The 16,827-nt window shown below is 42.5% G+C and overlaps 1 protein-coding gene across 1 annotated transcript in view; it reads left to right on the forward strand.

Moving 5' to 3' along the window:
• The window catches only part of DIAPH1 (diaphanous related formin 1), a 239,636-nt gene that overhangs the window by 196,102 nt on the left and 26,707 nt on the right, over positions 1 to 16,827 (forward strand). Inside the window, exons 13-14 of the mRNA XM_068277775.1 lie at positions 6,723 to 6,838; positions 13,422 to 13,486. Coding sequence (XP_068133876.1) covers positions 6,723 to 6,838; positions 13,422 to 13,486 — 181 coding nt within the window. The remainder of the gene's footprint in view (positions 1 to 6,722; positions 6,839 to 13,421; positions 13,487 to 16,827) is intronic.

The following is a 16,827-nucleotide window of genomic DNA, read 5'->3' on the forward strand; positions in this document are numbered from 1 at the left end:
TGTCTGCCCACTATTATTTTCCAGCACTGACTTAACCCTCTTGGGCATGGAGTTAACTAGTGTCACAAGTTGCCATTAGAATCATCTTCCATGCCTCCATGATGACCGCATGAAGCTGGTGAATTTTAGAGATCTTGCGCTCCTCCGCCTTCCTTTTAGGGATTCCCCATAGATGATAAAAAGGGTTTAGGTCTGGAGACATGCTTGGCCAGTTCAGCACCTTTACCCTCAGCTTCTTAGCAAGCAGTGGTTGCCTTGAAGGTGTGTTCGGGGTAGTTATCATGTTGGAATTCTGCCCTGTGGCCAAGTTTCCGGGGGAAAGGGGGGCATTCATGTTCTGCTTCAGTATATCTCAGTACATGTTGGCAATTACGGTTCCCTCAATAAACTGTACTTCTCCAGTGTTGGCAGCACTCAAACTATAACCCTCCCACCACCATGTTTCACTGTAGGCAAGACACACTTGCTTTTGCACTCCTCACTTGCTTGCCACCACACATGCTTGACATCATATGAATCAAATACTTTTATCTTGGTCTCATCAGACCAACCACAGGACATGGTTTCAGTAATCCCTTCCTTTGTCTGCTTGTCTTCAGCATACTGTTTGCGGGCTTTCTTGTATACAATCCTTCTGGGATGATAGCCATGTGGACGAATATGATACAGTAGGCAGCAAATGATCTGAGCATTGATAGGCTAAACCCCAACCCCTTCAACCTTTGCAGCAATGCTGCCAGCACTCACACGTCTCTTTGAAAAAGCCGATCTCTGGATATGACGCCTAGCATGTGCACTCAACTTCTTTGGTCAACGATAGCAAGGTTTGTTCTGAATGGATCTGTCCTGTTAAATTACTGCATGGTCTTGGCTACCATGAAGCAGCTCAGTTTCAGGGTATTGGCAATCTTCTTATAGCCTAGGCCATCTTTCTGTAGTGTAACATTTCTCTACCAGGAGGTGTCATGGTGGGAGACTGTGAGAACGCCAACACCAAATTTAACACACTCACTCCCCATTCCCACCTGAGACCTTGTAACACTGAGTACCATGACCCTAGGGAGGAAAAAAAGTTTAATTGGGCAGAATTTTGACAATCTTCTCTTAGGATTGTATTCATTTAGTTGCTAACGGTTTAGACATGGACTGTGTGATGAGCAATTAAATGGGACAGCTAATTTACACCTTTATACAAGCTACACACTGAAGTCCTGACCTTCATGGCGCTCAAATAAAGCTTCCTCAGAAAGCTGGGTCCAGGACATTGTACGCTTTTTTTGTTTTTTTTTATATTTCTAATTCCAAGTTTCTAGCAACATATTCTGCTTTTGAGATGTTGCATTTCTACGTAATTTTCCTTCCTCATGATGCCATATATTTTGTGAAGGGCAGAAGTTCCTCCTTCAGCAAGGCACCTCCATGACATAATGAACCCACCCCATACTTAATGGGGGGGTCCTTTGACTTGTGAGTCTCAGGCTTTAGGAAATTATCCATCCCTGCTCGGCATTCTAGGACCTGTTGGATGCTGGAAGGTTGCTCTCCTAAATTTGTAGTTTTGAAAAAAAAAAATATATATATATATTCTACAAAGGAGGTCTGACTGGAAATTTGTGGGGATAGAGGCACCCAAAATTTGAAGATATTGTTTTAATCTATTGACATCTAAAAGTTCAACAAGAGGCATTCTCTTACCTCTCCGGAAGATAGGACACCAGTTCAGCTGGAAAACCGATAGACAACGCATTTCACGGGCCCTTCCAGACTAGATGAAATTTCTACAGGAAGTGCGATCTCTGTCCCCACATGCCCTGCAAACTTCAGTCTCGCTTTTTGTGGCTGCTTTGAAGCGGTGACTTCTTCCTTACTGAGCAGCCTTTTAGGTTATGTCGATACAGTTCTTGTTTTATTGTGGCTATAGATACTTTTCTAGCGGTTTTCTCCAGCAGCTTCACAAGGTCCTTTTCTGTTGTTCTGGGATTGATTTGTACTTTTCGTGCCAAAGTACATTCTTCCCCAGGAGACGGAACGCATTTCCCTCCTGCGCATCATGACAGCTGTGTGGTCCCATGCTGTTTATTTTATACTTCTACTACTGAAATCCAGAGAGGGGTTATAAAGTGAGTTTTTTTAAAAAAGCACCCTAAATGTATATAAACTTATAACTTAATTTAGTAAAGAAAACCTGCATAATGCATAAATATGACTTTCAGCAACATATATTCTCCTTGCAGAATTTATTCTCTGCCTTTACTTTCCAATAGCTGATTTCTACAGTTTTTATTATGTGGCAGCTACTGTTTGTCAGTATTATCCACTGAACTACAGCATTTTTGGCCTGTAATATTTGTGTCCCCTGTTTGTCAGTTGAAAGAGTTAAACCTAAAATCCCTAAAGCAGGAGGATCATCCATACTATGCCAGGGAAAAAAACATATGTAAGTAGATCAAGTATCTATCTACTTATATAACACATATATTGTACTGTCCACGTTTTGATTTCAGTGAATGTTATATAGTAAATGAAGAGAATTGTGTTCCTGGTGGGGGCCATGTCTTGAGCACAGTTTAGGCTAAATCCTGATGTCATTTCTGCCCTTTACTTTTTTCTTTTCTCCTCCAATCGCTGAGTCACCTCAGCCTTGCTTGTAAACACAAGTGAGCAGGGGATCGTGTTTCAGATAAGCAGCTAGCAGGGAAATAAGGGGAAAAGGAGGAATATATTATAGATAAAAAGAACCCCCAGCATGCAACTGTTTGGCACTGACTACTAAAGGGCCAGTGCTCCTAAGGTATGTGATAACTCCAAATCATAACAGCAGAAAATGTTTTGAAAGTTTTGAATGCAGGATTAGCATCTTTATCACTTAATACACTCAGACCAGTTGCTGCTGAAATTTGATTTTTATGGTGACACCCCCACTTTAATGCAGTATCCCTACATATAAAGTAAGGTCAACATATGCTAGAGTCTGTAAATCCAGCAGCAAAAAAGTAAAGCTATGTACACACCTTGGAACTGGAAATGTAAAGTGTGTACGGGAGCCCCTCAACATTGCTGGCCTCCCTAGTAGGTTGTTCATCTGCCTATTGATCCCTGTGGGAACTCCATAGAGCAGTTTCATTTGCTCAACTGTGAGCAGAACAGCATGTCTGCATAACGATTGTTCTAGATCTGCTTCCCTAAACAATCTCTTAACATCAATATTTTTTTTTAAGTGCTCCCGTGGCTTTACAGACTTTTTTTCTTCTTATGTTTCTTGCCTATTTTATCTGCAAATCTGATACGAGGGACTCAGACTGCCAGCTTACATTTGTGGTCACTGAAGGGGCTGCGAGGACAGGAGGGGAGTGAAAATCCATAAAGCATGAATCAAGTCTCAGACTAATGGCTAACATAAGAAAATCTATAGTGTGTATGACTCTGGGAGAAATGTACATCTTATATATATGTGGGGTAGTGGTTATTTGTAGTAGTGGTTAAAAGCACACCTGAAGTGAGAGGAATATGGAAGCTGACATATTTATTTACTTTTTTTCCTTTTAAACCACACAAATTTCTTGGCTGTCCTGCTGATCCTCTGCCTCTATCATTCATTTAGCCATAGACCCCGACAATCATGCAGATTAGCCACATGCTTGTTCCAGGTGTGATTTAGACACTACTGAAGCCTAGGAGATCAACAGGACTGCCAAGCAACTGGTGTTACTGGTATTTAATAGAAAATAAATATGGCAGCCAACATACCCCTCTCATTTATATGTGTACAGTAAGGTTAGGCATGAAGAAGGACATGCGATTTTTGATAAGGCATAAGGGTCCATCAGGTGGGATGGTTGGAGTTAGATATCAGCAGGCTGGTTAAGGTTCAGAGTATGAGAAACATATAGGGTTGCTTATGTTGATAGCAGTACTTAAATGACCCCATATATTCCCAAGTACTATGACATACTTACTAATAGTAAGTGATGCCCTAATAGCATTTGATTGTTTTCCACTACTATTGTTTACTGGTGTATGGCAATTATTATAGGCAAAAGAAAAGCCTCCAAACATCCTTTTTTATAGTTGTCAGTAATGTCATTGGGGCTCTTTCATTGCTTCTGTGAAAAGGACTGAGGGGCCCATTTGGAAATAATTATAAATAATAACAAGGTTTCTTAATACGTTTTTTTGTTAGTGTACATAGTCCTACAACAGTAATCCATACTTTTTAGAATTTTTTTTTCTTTTGCTCATTTACTCCTAATTCATTGCTCATAGATACTAATAAAAAAAAGCTGCTATACCCCTGATGACCACTTGTGGGCACTTTCCCTGCATAGCTATTGCTTAACGAAGTCATCAGGCGAAAAACACTTCCCCCCCTCTACTTACTCGAGGCTTCCTCCAGCCCCTTGCTGCTGACATGTCCCACACCGCCGCTCCGCTCTCAGCTGACGGCCCATGGTCCCCGCTGGTGCAGAGGCCGACCTCGAGGTCGTCCTCTACTGTGCCTGCGCTAGCGCCACTGTCAATCAAGTCCATGTTCTCCGGACTGTACAGAACTACTGCGCCAGCACAGCACAATTTGGACAACGTGGACTTGATTGACATAGGCGCAGTAGAGGACGGCCTGGTGAGACACCATCGGGGACCCCGGGCCGGAGACTGAGAGCAGAGTTTCGGCGTGGGACATGTCAGCTGCAAGGGGCTGGAGGAAGCCCCAGGTAAGTAAGGGGGAAAGTGTTCATTTGCTTGATGACTCAAGCACATGCATTTTACTACTTAGAAGACAACGAATTACAACAGGAGTTCTAACACCAATTTGACTTTTATAAATAGCAGCCTCCATTGACATCAATAAATAGCTGTTTCCAATTGGAATTTATTCAAAATGCATTTGGTTTCAGTTAAAATCCAATTAGTATTATTCTAAATGGGAAAATCGGTCCAGAGTGCACACTTATATAATCAGGAACTAGCCAAATTCATGACATTAACTACACAGCATATGTTTTTGTATAAAATTATGATTTTAAGATAAATAGGCTCCTTTGTGTTGGGGCCACATGTCCCCTTCTGCTTTGGCTGTTTGATACTGAATATGAAATTAACCAATGATGATGTTAAATCTCCCACGTGTGGACTCTTCACCACAGTAGGTTATTATTATGGAATTGTCAATTCAACATGTTGGCTCACGTGTTGTCACCCCTCCACAGGATGTTCCCCAATCCCTTACCTATTAACCAGTTTCCATGGAATGTAGAGAAGGCATGAATGCACAATACAATACTGTACTGTTTACTTTGTATGCCTTAATCCTCCTTTTGAGCCCCTTGTTTTTGCCTGGTGGTTTTCAGTCTTTGTACTAGGCACAGTGACTGTGGAATAATAAAAATTATACATTTACACGGTGCCAAGAGTTTTTTCCACAGAGCTTTACAGAAAGCCTTGAACAAGGCTCCTCAGCAACCGCTCCTCAGCAGGGCTCACAATGTAACATACAGTTCAACAGGACCATTCAGTACATAGAAAAACATCTCTATGTGCTTTGTACATGAGCTGGGGATGTTGATGCTTGCAGTATGTTTAGTAAACTACAATACTGCCGGTTACAAGAAAGAAATGTAATCGTGAACGGGAATACATTTCCAGTGAGCACTTTACGTACATATAACACCAATCCTCACTACGCTGGCTACCCTGGGCCATTGCTGCTGAACCTTTGATTTCTCCTTAGGGAAAACAGTTGATGCAAAGTGAGACTGGTGGCGCCGTAGTATGGCAGCCTCGGCTCTTGGCTTTCGGACAGTATCCCCCCATCCTTCCAGAACCTGTATGAGCCAAAACCAATTCCGGGTACATCCCCCTCTTGTACTTGGTGCAACAAAAGATTCTGATTCTGATAAAATGGAGAATCTTTTTCAAAATTGTCATGCTAACATTCAAACCCCTACACAGCCTAGGTCCTGGATACCTGGAGGATTTGTTGCAACTGAGTCACACCTTCCACAACCTCAGATCAAAAGGATCCAATAACTTGACCAACCCCCAGAGTTCTACTAAAAGCCTTTGGAGCCAGAGCTTTCTGTCATGCTGCCCCTACCCTGTGGAATGCCTTGCCAAACATAATCAAGACAGTTCCAACCCTAAACACGTTTAAATTAAAACTGAAAAGCCACCTGTTTAGTCTGGCATTTATGATCACATAATTTTTTCCCTTGTACACATCACTATGTATTGATCTGAAAAAAGGTTATGCGCTTTGGATCCTACAGGAGAAAAGCGCTTTACAAATATTTTGTTGTTGTTATTGCTTGATTGGTATATTATCTTTGTATTCCAAAAAAAGGTGCTGAAAAATCAGACAAATGTTGTTGACTTGAAAAATGCCCTTTTCTATTTATAAAAACTGTATATTTTTTTAATATCAAAGTTTCTGCTCCACTTAAACTTTCAAAACACAACTTCAAAGCAACCTGGTCAGCGAACTTTCCTGAGCAGCCTTGTACCACGCTGAGACGCCTCTGCTGTAAAGACCGTCACAACAGGCGATTTTTCAGCAGGTTTCCTTATTTTTCCTTGCTTCTGCTAAGCTGAAATTGCTATGTGTCAAATTAAAATCGCCTCACTGCGGCATCAGATCATGTCAGTGCCTTTAAAATAAACCTCAATACTTGCATTATGTTTTTCCCGTTTTTCTTTATTTTATTTCCTCTCCCTCCTTTGCTTTGTAGGCCGCAGTATTTTAAGCTGATTGATGAAGTCGTGTCTCAGATCATCCTGCACAAAAATGGAGCGGATCCTGATTTTAAATGTCGACGTTTAAGCATCGATATCGAAGGAATGATTGGTAGGAGCGAGTAATATCTGTTTGCTTTACTGTGTTGTGTGTGTGATAGTGTGATAACCTTAGACTTGAACTGTTGTTTTTATGAAAACCACAAAAGTCAAGGGCCGTTCTCCAATTAATTTTTTTCCAGAATTTTCTCAGTGTCGCGAAAATCTTGAAATTTTAAATATATGTATGTAAACACATACAAATCAGAAAGCATGTTTCATCCAGAGTGAAATGAGCCATAAATTACTTTTCTCCTATGTTGCTGTCACTTACAGTAGGTAGTAGAAATCTGTCAGTTCTCTCAGGCTAAGTTCACAGTGGGACGTTAAAGTCGCGCGTTAAAACAGCATTTAACGCAGAATAACTCACTGCAATGAAAAATCAATGCCCTGTTCACAGTGCACACGTTGCGTTGGTGCCTAACGCTGCACGTTAAGTAAAAGTACTGCATGCAGTGCGTTATACACGTTATTAGCTGCGTTGGACTGTTTGCACATGCTCAGTAATGACTTGGAAGCATACTTTTCATTGCCTGTATTTTTTACTGTATCTGCTGTATGCGACGGTAACGCTGCGTTGCCACTTTTTGGGCGCGTTGCGTTGTAAGCTTGCGGTGCGACTTTAACGTGGCATCAAAACGCAACGTCCCACTGTGAATCTAGCCTCAGATTTCTACTACTTACTGTAAGTGACAGCAACACAAGAGAAAAGTAGTTGAAGGCTCGTTTTACTCAGGAAGAAACATACTCCTTATCTGTATATGTTTACATTTATTTTAAACGTTATGATTTTCACGATAGTGGTCCTTTAATGGATACAAATAGGTAAAAATGTAATACCAAGCATACTTTGAGTAATTTATTGCTTTACAGTTATTTGATTGAGAAGTTTGTAAATATTTCCTTGGCGAAAACTCAGGAGAATAGTTACTAGGATATGGGCCAAGGTATTTAAAGGGGGAACTAAGGCCTCGTTCACATCGCTTCAACGCAGGTGGCCATGCGATCGGAACGCAACGCGTATGATCGCACGCCATCTGTGCCTCTGCCCGCTGCGTTGCTGATCCCATCCATTGACAGTGATGGGATCAGCTCTGCGCTTGCGGGCAAAATGCAGGCAGCAGTACGCAAGCGCTTCCTAGCGCATCATACTGCTGCACAGCGCAGTAGATGTGAACGGTAGAAGGGCTGTCTATGCTCTTCTGCCGTTACTGCGTTTCAGCACATCATACGCGCTTCCAAATGCGCATTGAAGCGCGTATGATGTGAACGAGGCCTAAGCTCAGAATTTCCTCTAACAGCATAATAAGCTTTATGGGGAAAAATTATTATAATTTATGGAAGTCTTAAAGAACATCTGTCGCGAAAATCTTAAAATTTTAAATACATGTAAACACACAAATAAGAAGTATGTTTCTTCCAGAGTAAAATGAGCCATAAATTACCTTTCTCCTATGTTGCTGTCACATACAGTAAGTAGTAGAAATCTGACATTACTGACAGATTTTGGACACACCCATCTTCTCATAAGGGGGTTCTTAGGGTTTCCTTTATTTTTAAAAGCACTTAGTGAATGGCAGTTGCTCCGTCCAGCTGCCAAAAAAAATTGTACGGTGAACAGGAATGCTGTCCAGCATCATTGTATAAATCTTTTTCAGGGAATGTCTTTATAAAGAATAAAGGCCACGCTGAGAATCCCCTGTAGAGAGATGGACTAACCCAACATCTGTCGGTAATGTCAGATTTCTACTACCTACTGTAAGGGACAGCAACATAAGAGAAAAGTCATTTATGGCTCATTTTACTCTGAAAGAAATATACTTCTTATTTGTATGTGTTGTAAATTGTAAGATTTTTCGCGACCATTCCTCTTTAAAAAGGACACTTTTCAGGGAGTGCTAAAAGGGTTAAAGTGAATCTGAGGGGAACCTTATCAGCAGCTGTAAATAGACTGCAGAGAACCTCTGCCCTATACATTAAACACTGAGGTTTAAAATGTAGGCAAGGCAAACCTCGGGTCAATAATCAAATACTTACCTAAGAAGAGGGAAGCCTCTGGATCCTCCAGAGGCTTCTCATGCTGTCCTCCAGACCACTGCCACTGCCCAGGACACTCCTGCACATTTGTTACTGTGCTCCTCCTGAAGCACGAGCATGGCTGTGCAGTAGCACTGCTTGTGAGCTTGAAATCAGACAAGCTCTTGTTGGAATTTTTGGGAGGTTCCACGCTCGGCAACAGTGGACTGGAGGATGGCATGGAAAGCCTCTACAGGATCCAGGGAATTCCCTCTTCTTAGGTAAGTATTTGATTATTGACCCGAGGTTTTCCTTGCCTACAGTTTAATGTATAGGGAGATGGCAGAGCTTCTCTGCAGTTTATTTGCAGCTGCTATTTGGACACTTTGATATGGCTAAACAAACACATAACACAGAGCCCTGCATTTTTTTTCAGCAACTATATGTGAAGTAAAGACTTTTCATTGTGTGCTGTGAAAGAGTTTAGATCCGCTTTAAAGGCTTTAGGTCACCTTAAAGTTATACTTCAGTAATAAGCTAGGCAAGTTACACCAGGTGCTGGACATTCGCACGATAAGATGTTCTTTTGGAAAAGAAAAAGTGCCTCTATGGTTCGAGAAATACGGTTAGCAGTTTTCAGCTCACACCGGGAAACCTTTGTGTACTACAGGTTTTATCCTTTAAGTATCATAAGTGAAGCTTAAAGTGTTTCATAAATGGAGGGAATTTGGGAGGAGACAGAAATCTTGTAAAGAGGACCAGGTGCAGAAGAAAAATAGTTTCCTCCATCTTGTGTAGTTCTTTTATGTCCTTTTAAATGTGATCTTGCATTCCCCATCTCTGCCGTGCCCTTGGCAGCTGCCATCTCCCTGGTTACCTGTCGGCGATGAACACATCTTCTCGCCCTCCTGACACAGCTGTGTCCCTGTAAAAAAAAAAGTTTTCAAAAGATGATCTGGCGAGTGCTTTTCATTTAGAAGTGAGACTACGCCTTTGACAATCCTATCTACTGAAAAGGCCTGTTATTTAGAATAAATTCCCCCTTTGCCTGCCAGCTGCTTCTTATTCTGAAAAAGCAAAAGCAAAAAAAAAAAAATGCTGAAATTCATCAGTGAAGGTTAGATAAGGATCTTGTGTGATACATAAAGAGGAGCTTGATAGAGATGAGCAGAGGTGAATAGGGAATGAATCTTGAGATGAATGATGATAATCAAGCCTTGCTGCTGACAGTGGAATGCAGAATACAGGCAGAAGTCTATTAATTCAAGTAGGGAGTCTTCTGCAGAGTGTTATTGTTGGGCTTCTAGAGATGGAGGCTATGCAGACACACCGGATGAATGGGTGAGCTATGCTGAGCCCAAGAAATGAAGATGTCAGATATTTAACCTGAACTCTGAATGAGCAGAGAGAGAAACCAACAAAGATGTAAACTAACTGAGAACAGTGGGAAGGAACTTACTAAACAAGCAGATGTAAACAGGTTTGCCTTGTACTACACTCTCTTGATGGAGTTTGTTATACAAACCACATACCAGAACACCTTAGAGGAAAATGACTAAGGCTGCTTTCACAGTTAGACGTTACAGGCGCATGTTAGTGCAGCCTGTAACGCAGCCCACCGCACAGCAATAAAAAATCAATGGGCTGTTCACAGTGCCCATGTTGCGTTACATTGTAACGCAGAAGGCAAAAACAAAGTGCTGCATGCTATGCGTTATAAGCGGCTAAGCCGCGTTAGACTGTTTGCACATGCTCCGTGATGTTGGAGGAGGAGGTCTCCCCTCCTCCTCGGCCAGGCACATGGCTAATTAATATTCACTGCACGGTGTGACGTGCAGTGTTTACTTCCTGGAGCGCCGCTCTGTGCGGCGATTGGCTGGCGGGACCACGTGATGCCACATGCGTCCAAGAGTACGCATCACGGCATCACAGGACGCATGAAGAGCCGCATAACGCGGCTCGATCTGGCGTCCAGCTTCAACCCCACTATGCGTTGCGTTAGGTGCACGCTATGCGACCTTAACGTAGCACCTAACGCAACGTCTTAGTGGGAAAGAAGCCTTAAAGCATATAAATGACAGTAGTGACAATAGACTGATGGGATAAACAATTGTATCTTATTCTTAAAGAGAAACTGTAAACAATGATTGAACTTCATCCCAGTCATTCGCTGATACTCCCTTTCACATGAGCAATTGTTTCCTTTTCTCAAATGGGTCATCAGGAGGCTCTGTACAGCTGATATTGTGGTGAAACCCTTCACACTGCGGGAGCCTTGTTGCATTGTAGGAAATAACAGCTGTTTCCAACTGCCAAAAATGCAACCTCTCTTTCCACTGACATCACCTGCCAGCAGTAAAGATGTCGCCATGTGATACATGTCAGAATGTAAATGAGGAAGAGGAAAGATTTTACAATGGGCAAACATTGACTAAATCCTTTATAAATAATTGCAATTACCGTAAGCACTTTATTTCATACATTATTTTCACTACAGTTCCTCAATTGGACTTTCATGAAGTACATTGTTGTCCAGGTTGAAAACAACCTTTGAAGTTTTAATTTGTCTCAGGTACATGAAGGTATTTGTATATGTTATCAGGCTCCCATACAGACAGATCTTAAATTATTAAACATGTTATCTGTTTAAAGTATACACGAGGCGACATGTGACCTGATCAGATAAACAGGTGTATATAGAGGGCAAAACATATTAATAACCAGGCTGTTTTATTTGCTTTATTTTGCTACTTGAAAGAGTTAAATTCTAGGCATGCAAGTGGCAGCTTCTGCCTTGTAGGGTAGCTTGTCTGGAATATAGTAAACATCACTGAGAAGCAAAGTGCAGCCATAACATTTTTCCTAGTAGAATACAAATTCAGAGCTCAGGGGAGAGATCTAAAAAGGTCAGTAGTTCATGTATTTTAAATCTGGGACACCTAATAGGCTGCCACTAATTAGAGACAGTAAAACATTAAACCTATTTTGTTAATGTTTAATATAAAAGAAAAACATGGGATACTTAAAGTCATTTTTAGGTGTTGAGGGATAAATATAATTGTTATAATCTCATCAGTTTATTTTCACCACGGGTTCACTTTAAGATGTTTTTCTCTCAGCCATTCAGAGTTTTGCAACCTCCTCCTACTGATCAGTGAGAATTGCATGACTGCAGTTCGGGGAGAAAGTCATCTAGTGATGTATGGACAGATCAACCATGATACAGATCTCTGTCTGATCGAATCTGTTCGGAGAGAGATCTGTTGCCTTCCCATACACAGCAGACCTAGTCCCAATAATTTTCAACATGAAACCTACTCGGAATGGGCCTAGTGGCGCCACCTCTGCAGCCTCCCTGGCTTCCTCCCAAAGGTAAAATGTTCCTCTCCCCCCCCCCCCCCCCCGCCCCCACCCCACCAGGTGCTCATGCTGTGTACATTTTCACCTGTTATGTTGGCTCGACTCCCGGACTTATCCGACAATACCCCCGTGTGCATCAGTACTGCAAGTGCCGCCACATATTGTGTGACATCACACGCTCACCTTGTGCCACACGGGGTGACGGCAGAGGTGGCTTGGAGTTGCGCCAGTGGGACAGCTGAGAATTTACACTGCACAACCGGGGGGGGTGTCTATAATGTACGCCGGTCATATCGATATCGCATTCCATTACCGCCACATACCCAATCGACCACGTTGGACACAGATTTGGGTGTTTCAGGTCTCTTATGATTTTCCTGAGAGCCACACGCTCTATCGGATACCTCTGACTCTGAATACCGGTCATGTGATCAGTAGCTGGAGGTACGGAAGCACAGAGTGGTTGACTACTAGTTAGAACATAGTAAACACAACGTATTGCTGGAAATGGTAGATATTGCACCTGCCACACTGGGAAGGAAGGGTGTTGGGAGTGGCAATATGTAAAGGTGAAAAAAATAGAAAAAACTGGCACCAGTATGCGACAGGGATGGAACGGCCACTGGTGGGCTTACCTGCAGCGTGCTCCGATGTAACACTGACGTCTTTGGAAGGAGGAGAGAAACGGGCACTGCTGCATAAAAAGTCCCTTTATTGTGGCCGGGTTACACAGTGGTTAGCAGTGGGGGGAAAAGGATATGCCTGACAGCTGTCTCGCAGATATGCAACCTGCTTCTTCAGAGGCCACAATAAAGGGACTTTTTATGCAGCAGTGCCCGTTTCTCTCCTCCTTTCAAAGGTGTTGGGAGTGGGTCACATGCTGGGGGGGGGGGGGGGGGGGGTAGAAACACCTTGCCTGTGAGCTCCTCTGGATGGAAAGGTGGTATGTTGTTCTTTTACTGCTTACAGTCATGCTTATTTCAAGGTCTTACCTTTATCCTGAATGAATTACTAGCAGACCAAGGATGCTATGGGCCGCTTTCTCTACTATAAGCAGCCTACAACGGCATATTTTGTGCATGTGGCACTAGTTTGCTGAAGCTCTTTCTCTTATGAATTTTGTAGCTTGGCTTTATTGAATTCCCATCCGAGTAAATGGCACTATTTGTATGGTCAGGCGCCATGACCTCTGCATACTTAAGTGGTTTGTTTCATTTCAGATCATTTGATTGACAAGCAGAAGGTGGAATCGAGCGAGACCAAGGCTCGGGATTTAATGAAAAAGGTAAATAAAACAAATATGTAGTGTTTTTCGGTTCCCCCCTAATGGTAGCTATGGGTGCGCTTCCATAAAGCGTAGTTTTAATGACGCCTCAGGGGTTTAGGTGTCCTGACCTGATTTCATGAAAAATGGCCGGGTGAGAAAGACAATGGGCTGCTAGGCTCCCACACCAATAGGAAAATACATCATATTTTATTGTCCATTCCCCAAACATTCTGTATATAGGCCACCGTTTATCAGCTTTAGGCTTCATACATGCCGGATTTCTCTTGCTGTGACTATTCAGTGTTACCAAGTTTAATAGCATGGCATAAAGATGAATACAATACACAATACAATAACATTTGTAAAGCACTTTTCTCCCATAGGACTCAAAGCGCATAGTTGTGACCTGTAATCAGTCATAGGACTGGTTTACGCACCTGAACTCAACTAATAAAGCCTGACAGGTTAGTGGGGATTATAGGACAACATTGCCCTTTGCTATGTGCTCAGTTAATGGATGAAACCATTATGTGAGATGGTCCTGCTGGTATTCCTGTACTGAAAATTAACTGCTGTATTATTCTCATTGGACTTTTAGATGAAGCAGTTGCATTTGGTGCATGGCGCCAGCCGCGTAGGGCCTGATTTAGACACTGCAGCACTAGTACTATAGTGTGCGCCCCGCGTACGGGTGATACAGGGTTCTGGTAGTGGCTGGATAGTGTACTAGTTAAGGGCTCTGCCTCTGACACAGGAGACCAGGGTTCGAATCTCGGCTCATCCTGTTCAGTAAGCCAGCACCCATTCAGTAGGAGACTTTGGGCAATACTCCCTAACACTCCTAACATACTACTACACCTTTTAGATTCCTTTTTTAGATTACTTGTAATCTGGTAACAGACAGCCACATATTTAGTAAAATTTGCCTCTTTTATATCCTAGTATTTCTAACAGGGGGGGTGTCATTTTGAACATTGTGGTCAGTAAATTTAAAATGCACCTGATCTGACACATGACACGATTAAATAAACACGAGTACATAGTATACTAATCTTACTAAGAACTTGTTTGAGGTCCCTTTTTTTTATCAAGTGTTAATAAACCCTTGTTTTTTTCCCATGCATATGAGTCAGTCAGCCAATGCAGCCACGGATTTCCTGAAAAATAAACAGAAACCAAAACACTTCTATTTGGCAGAGGAAACACTGCTGATAACTGGACTGTGTTCAAAAGGATATTATTTTGTTTTTCAGATTGTTTTGTTTTTGAAGCAGATTCTACATCACACTGACATGGCTGTCGTTTAGAAATCATTTTTAGAAACTGATCCCTTAGTAAACATGATTTTTATAGTCCTGATCTGCAGTAAATTGTCAAACCGGGACTTTGAATTAAATTGCACTTCTCTCCATTGTAGACCATTTCCTTCTACTTTCTTAGGCTAAGTTCAAAGTGTATGCAGTAATCCACTGCGTGTGAAGTGTTGGGATACTGGAATCCATTGGATCGTATCCAACTGGATACACTCTGAATGTGGCATAGACTTCCATTACAGCCCCCCTCGGTGAATGTAGCCTTAAACTGGCAAATGCTATTTAGCAACCTATAAGTGTATTCTCTATCAATTTTGTGATTGTCACTACAATGGCTTTTAATATTAACTGTTTTGACAATCCAGCATGAAAGTGTTGATCCTTTCAGCGTATCACCACTTTTATAAATATGGAGGAATGTAAACCGATGCAATGCTTTTTTTTTTTTTGGTGGGGGGAGGAGTGCCTGTTGTCCTTTTATAACTGGGCTTATTTATTTTAAGTGAATTCGAGGATATGAGGATAAATAAAGTGAACCTGAATGAGGAACATTTTGGATACCAGTAGTTAAAAACAAATACAATAGTCTCGGTAACTCGGCACCAACGGGGATGAGCTGATGCCAGATAATTGTGCTTTCTGGCTGCTTGTGACTCAATGTTAAGAAGAGGCCTAGATTACACAGTACTATACCATACCTATATACAAACCATAAACTCTGTATTAAATGTTAAAATACAGTCATTGAAAGTATATCAACTTTGGGGGAGCCATGGAGCCCACCCAGTCTTTAACTGGCCACATAGGCCATGGCCTAGGGCACCACAAGATCAAGGGCGGGTGGGCAGCAGGCTATACTGGGGTGGGGGGTCACCTGGCTGCCTATATTGGAGGGAGGGGTGTCATCAGGCTATCTATGTGGAAGAGGAGGAAGGTCACCTGGCTTCTTATACTAGAGGAAAAGGGGGAGCAGTCATCTGACTACCTATACTGGAAGGAAGGGGGTTCATCAGGAGGAGGGAGAGGAAGGGTTATCTGGCTACCTATACTGGAGGTGGGGGGGGGGGGAGCGTCATATTGCTGCCTATACTAGAGGGAAAGGTCAACGGACTACCTATAATGGAGGGAGGGGAAAGGGTCATCTGGCTACCTATACTGGAGGTGGGGGGGGGGGGGGGGAGCGTCATATTGCTGCCTATACTAGAGGGAAAGGTCAACGGACTACCTATAATGGAGGGAGGGGAAAGGGTCATCTGGCTACCTATACTGGAGAGGGCGGCTGCTGACAGTGGCCTTGGGCGGTAAAGAGTACAAATCTGGCCCTGACCACATCACAGCCCACAAACTGCTTAAGAAGTTGGCCTTCGACACGGTGAGTACTGTCTGGTATTTGTGCTGATTGGTTGGTTGAGACTGCCGGTTAGTTGAGTTCTGGATAAGCGAGACTCTGCTGTACTTTTATTCGTGACTCAGCAAAGCTTTTGTCCTCTGTTGCTGTAAGGAGGTATCCACCCATCTACGTCTTCCCATTCATCTTTGCTTTTTCATATCGGCAGAGATTTTAGTTGGGCTGTTCCCCCTCTTTCCCAGTTGCCCTGTGTTTGCCATTACAGTTGTTGCTAGTGCAATGCGCAGCACGTTTCCTACAGAGTCCAGCGTACAGTAGCAGTCACAACTTGCAGAGTGCATTGTATGACCATTTTCAGTTTACCACTTGTTTTATTTACTTAATTTTGTTTTTTTAGAAATAGGGTTATTTAGTTATTTTTCTGCTCAGTACACTTGGCAAGGATCACAGGCGCCCAGCGTTTATTAGTCTGGCAGCTCAGCATTTTTGACCCTTATCAGCCAAGCGAAGCCCACATGTTTACTTTTTCAATTTAAAAAAATAATTTAGCTGTCAGCATGAGAAGAGATAGTGCTGTGGTCGAGCTGTCGGGTGGCCTCACCCTGGAAATTTCATTCCCAAGCACGATGGGGCTGATAGGATGACCTCCAGGCCCTGGGCTGATAGGGGATAATTGAAGTTGTGACTGGGATGTAATT

Source organism: Hyperolius riggenbachi, chromosome 3 (assembly GCF_040937935.1).
Source record: "Hyperolius riggenbachi isolate aHypRig1 chromosome 3, aHypRig1.pri, whole genome shotgun sequence".
NCBI classification, from domain to species: Eukaryota; Metazoa; Chordata; class Amphibia; order Anura; family Hyperoliidae; genus Hyperolius; species Hyperolius riggenbachi.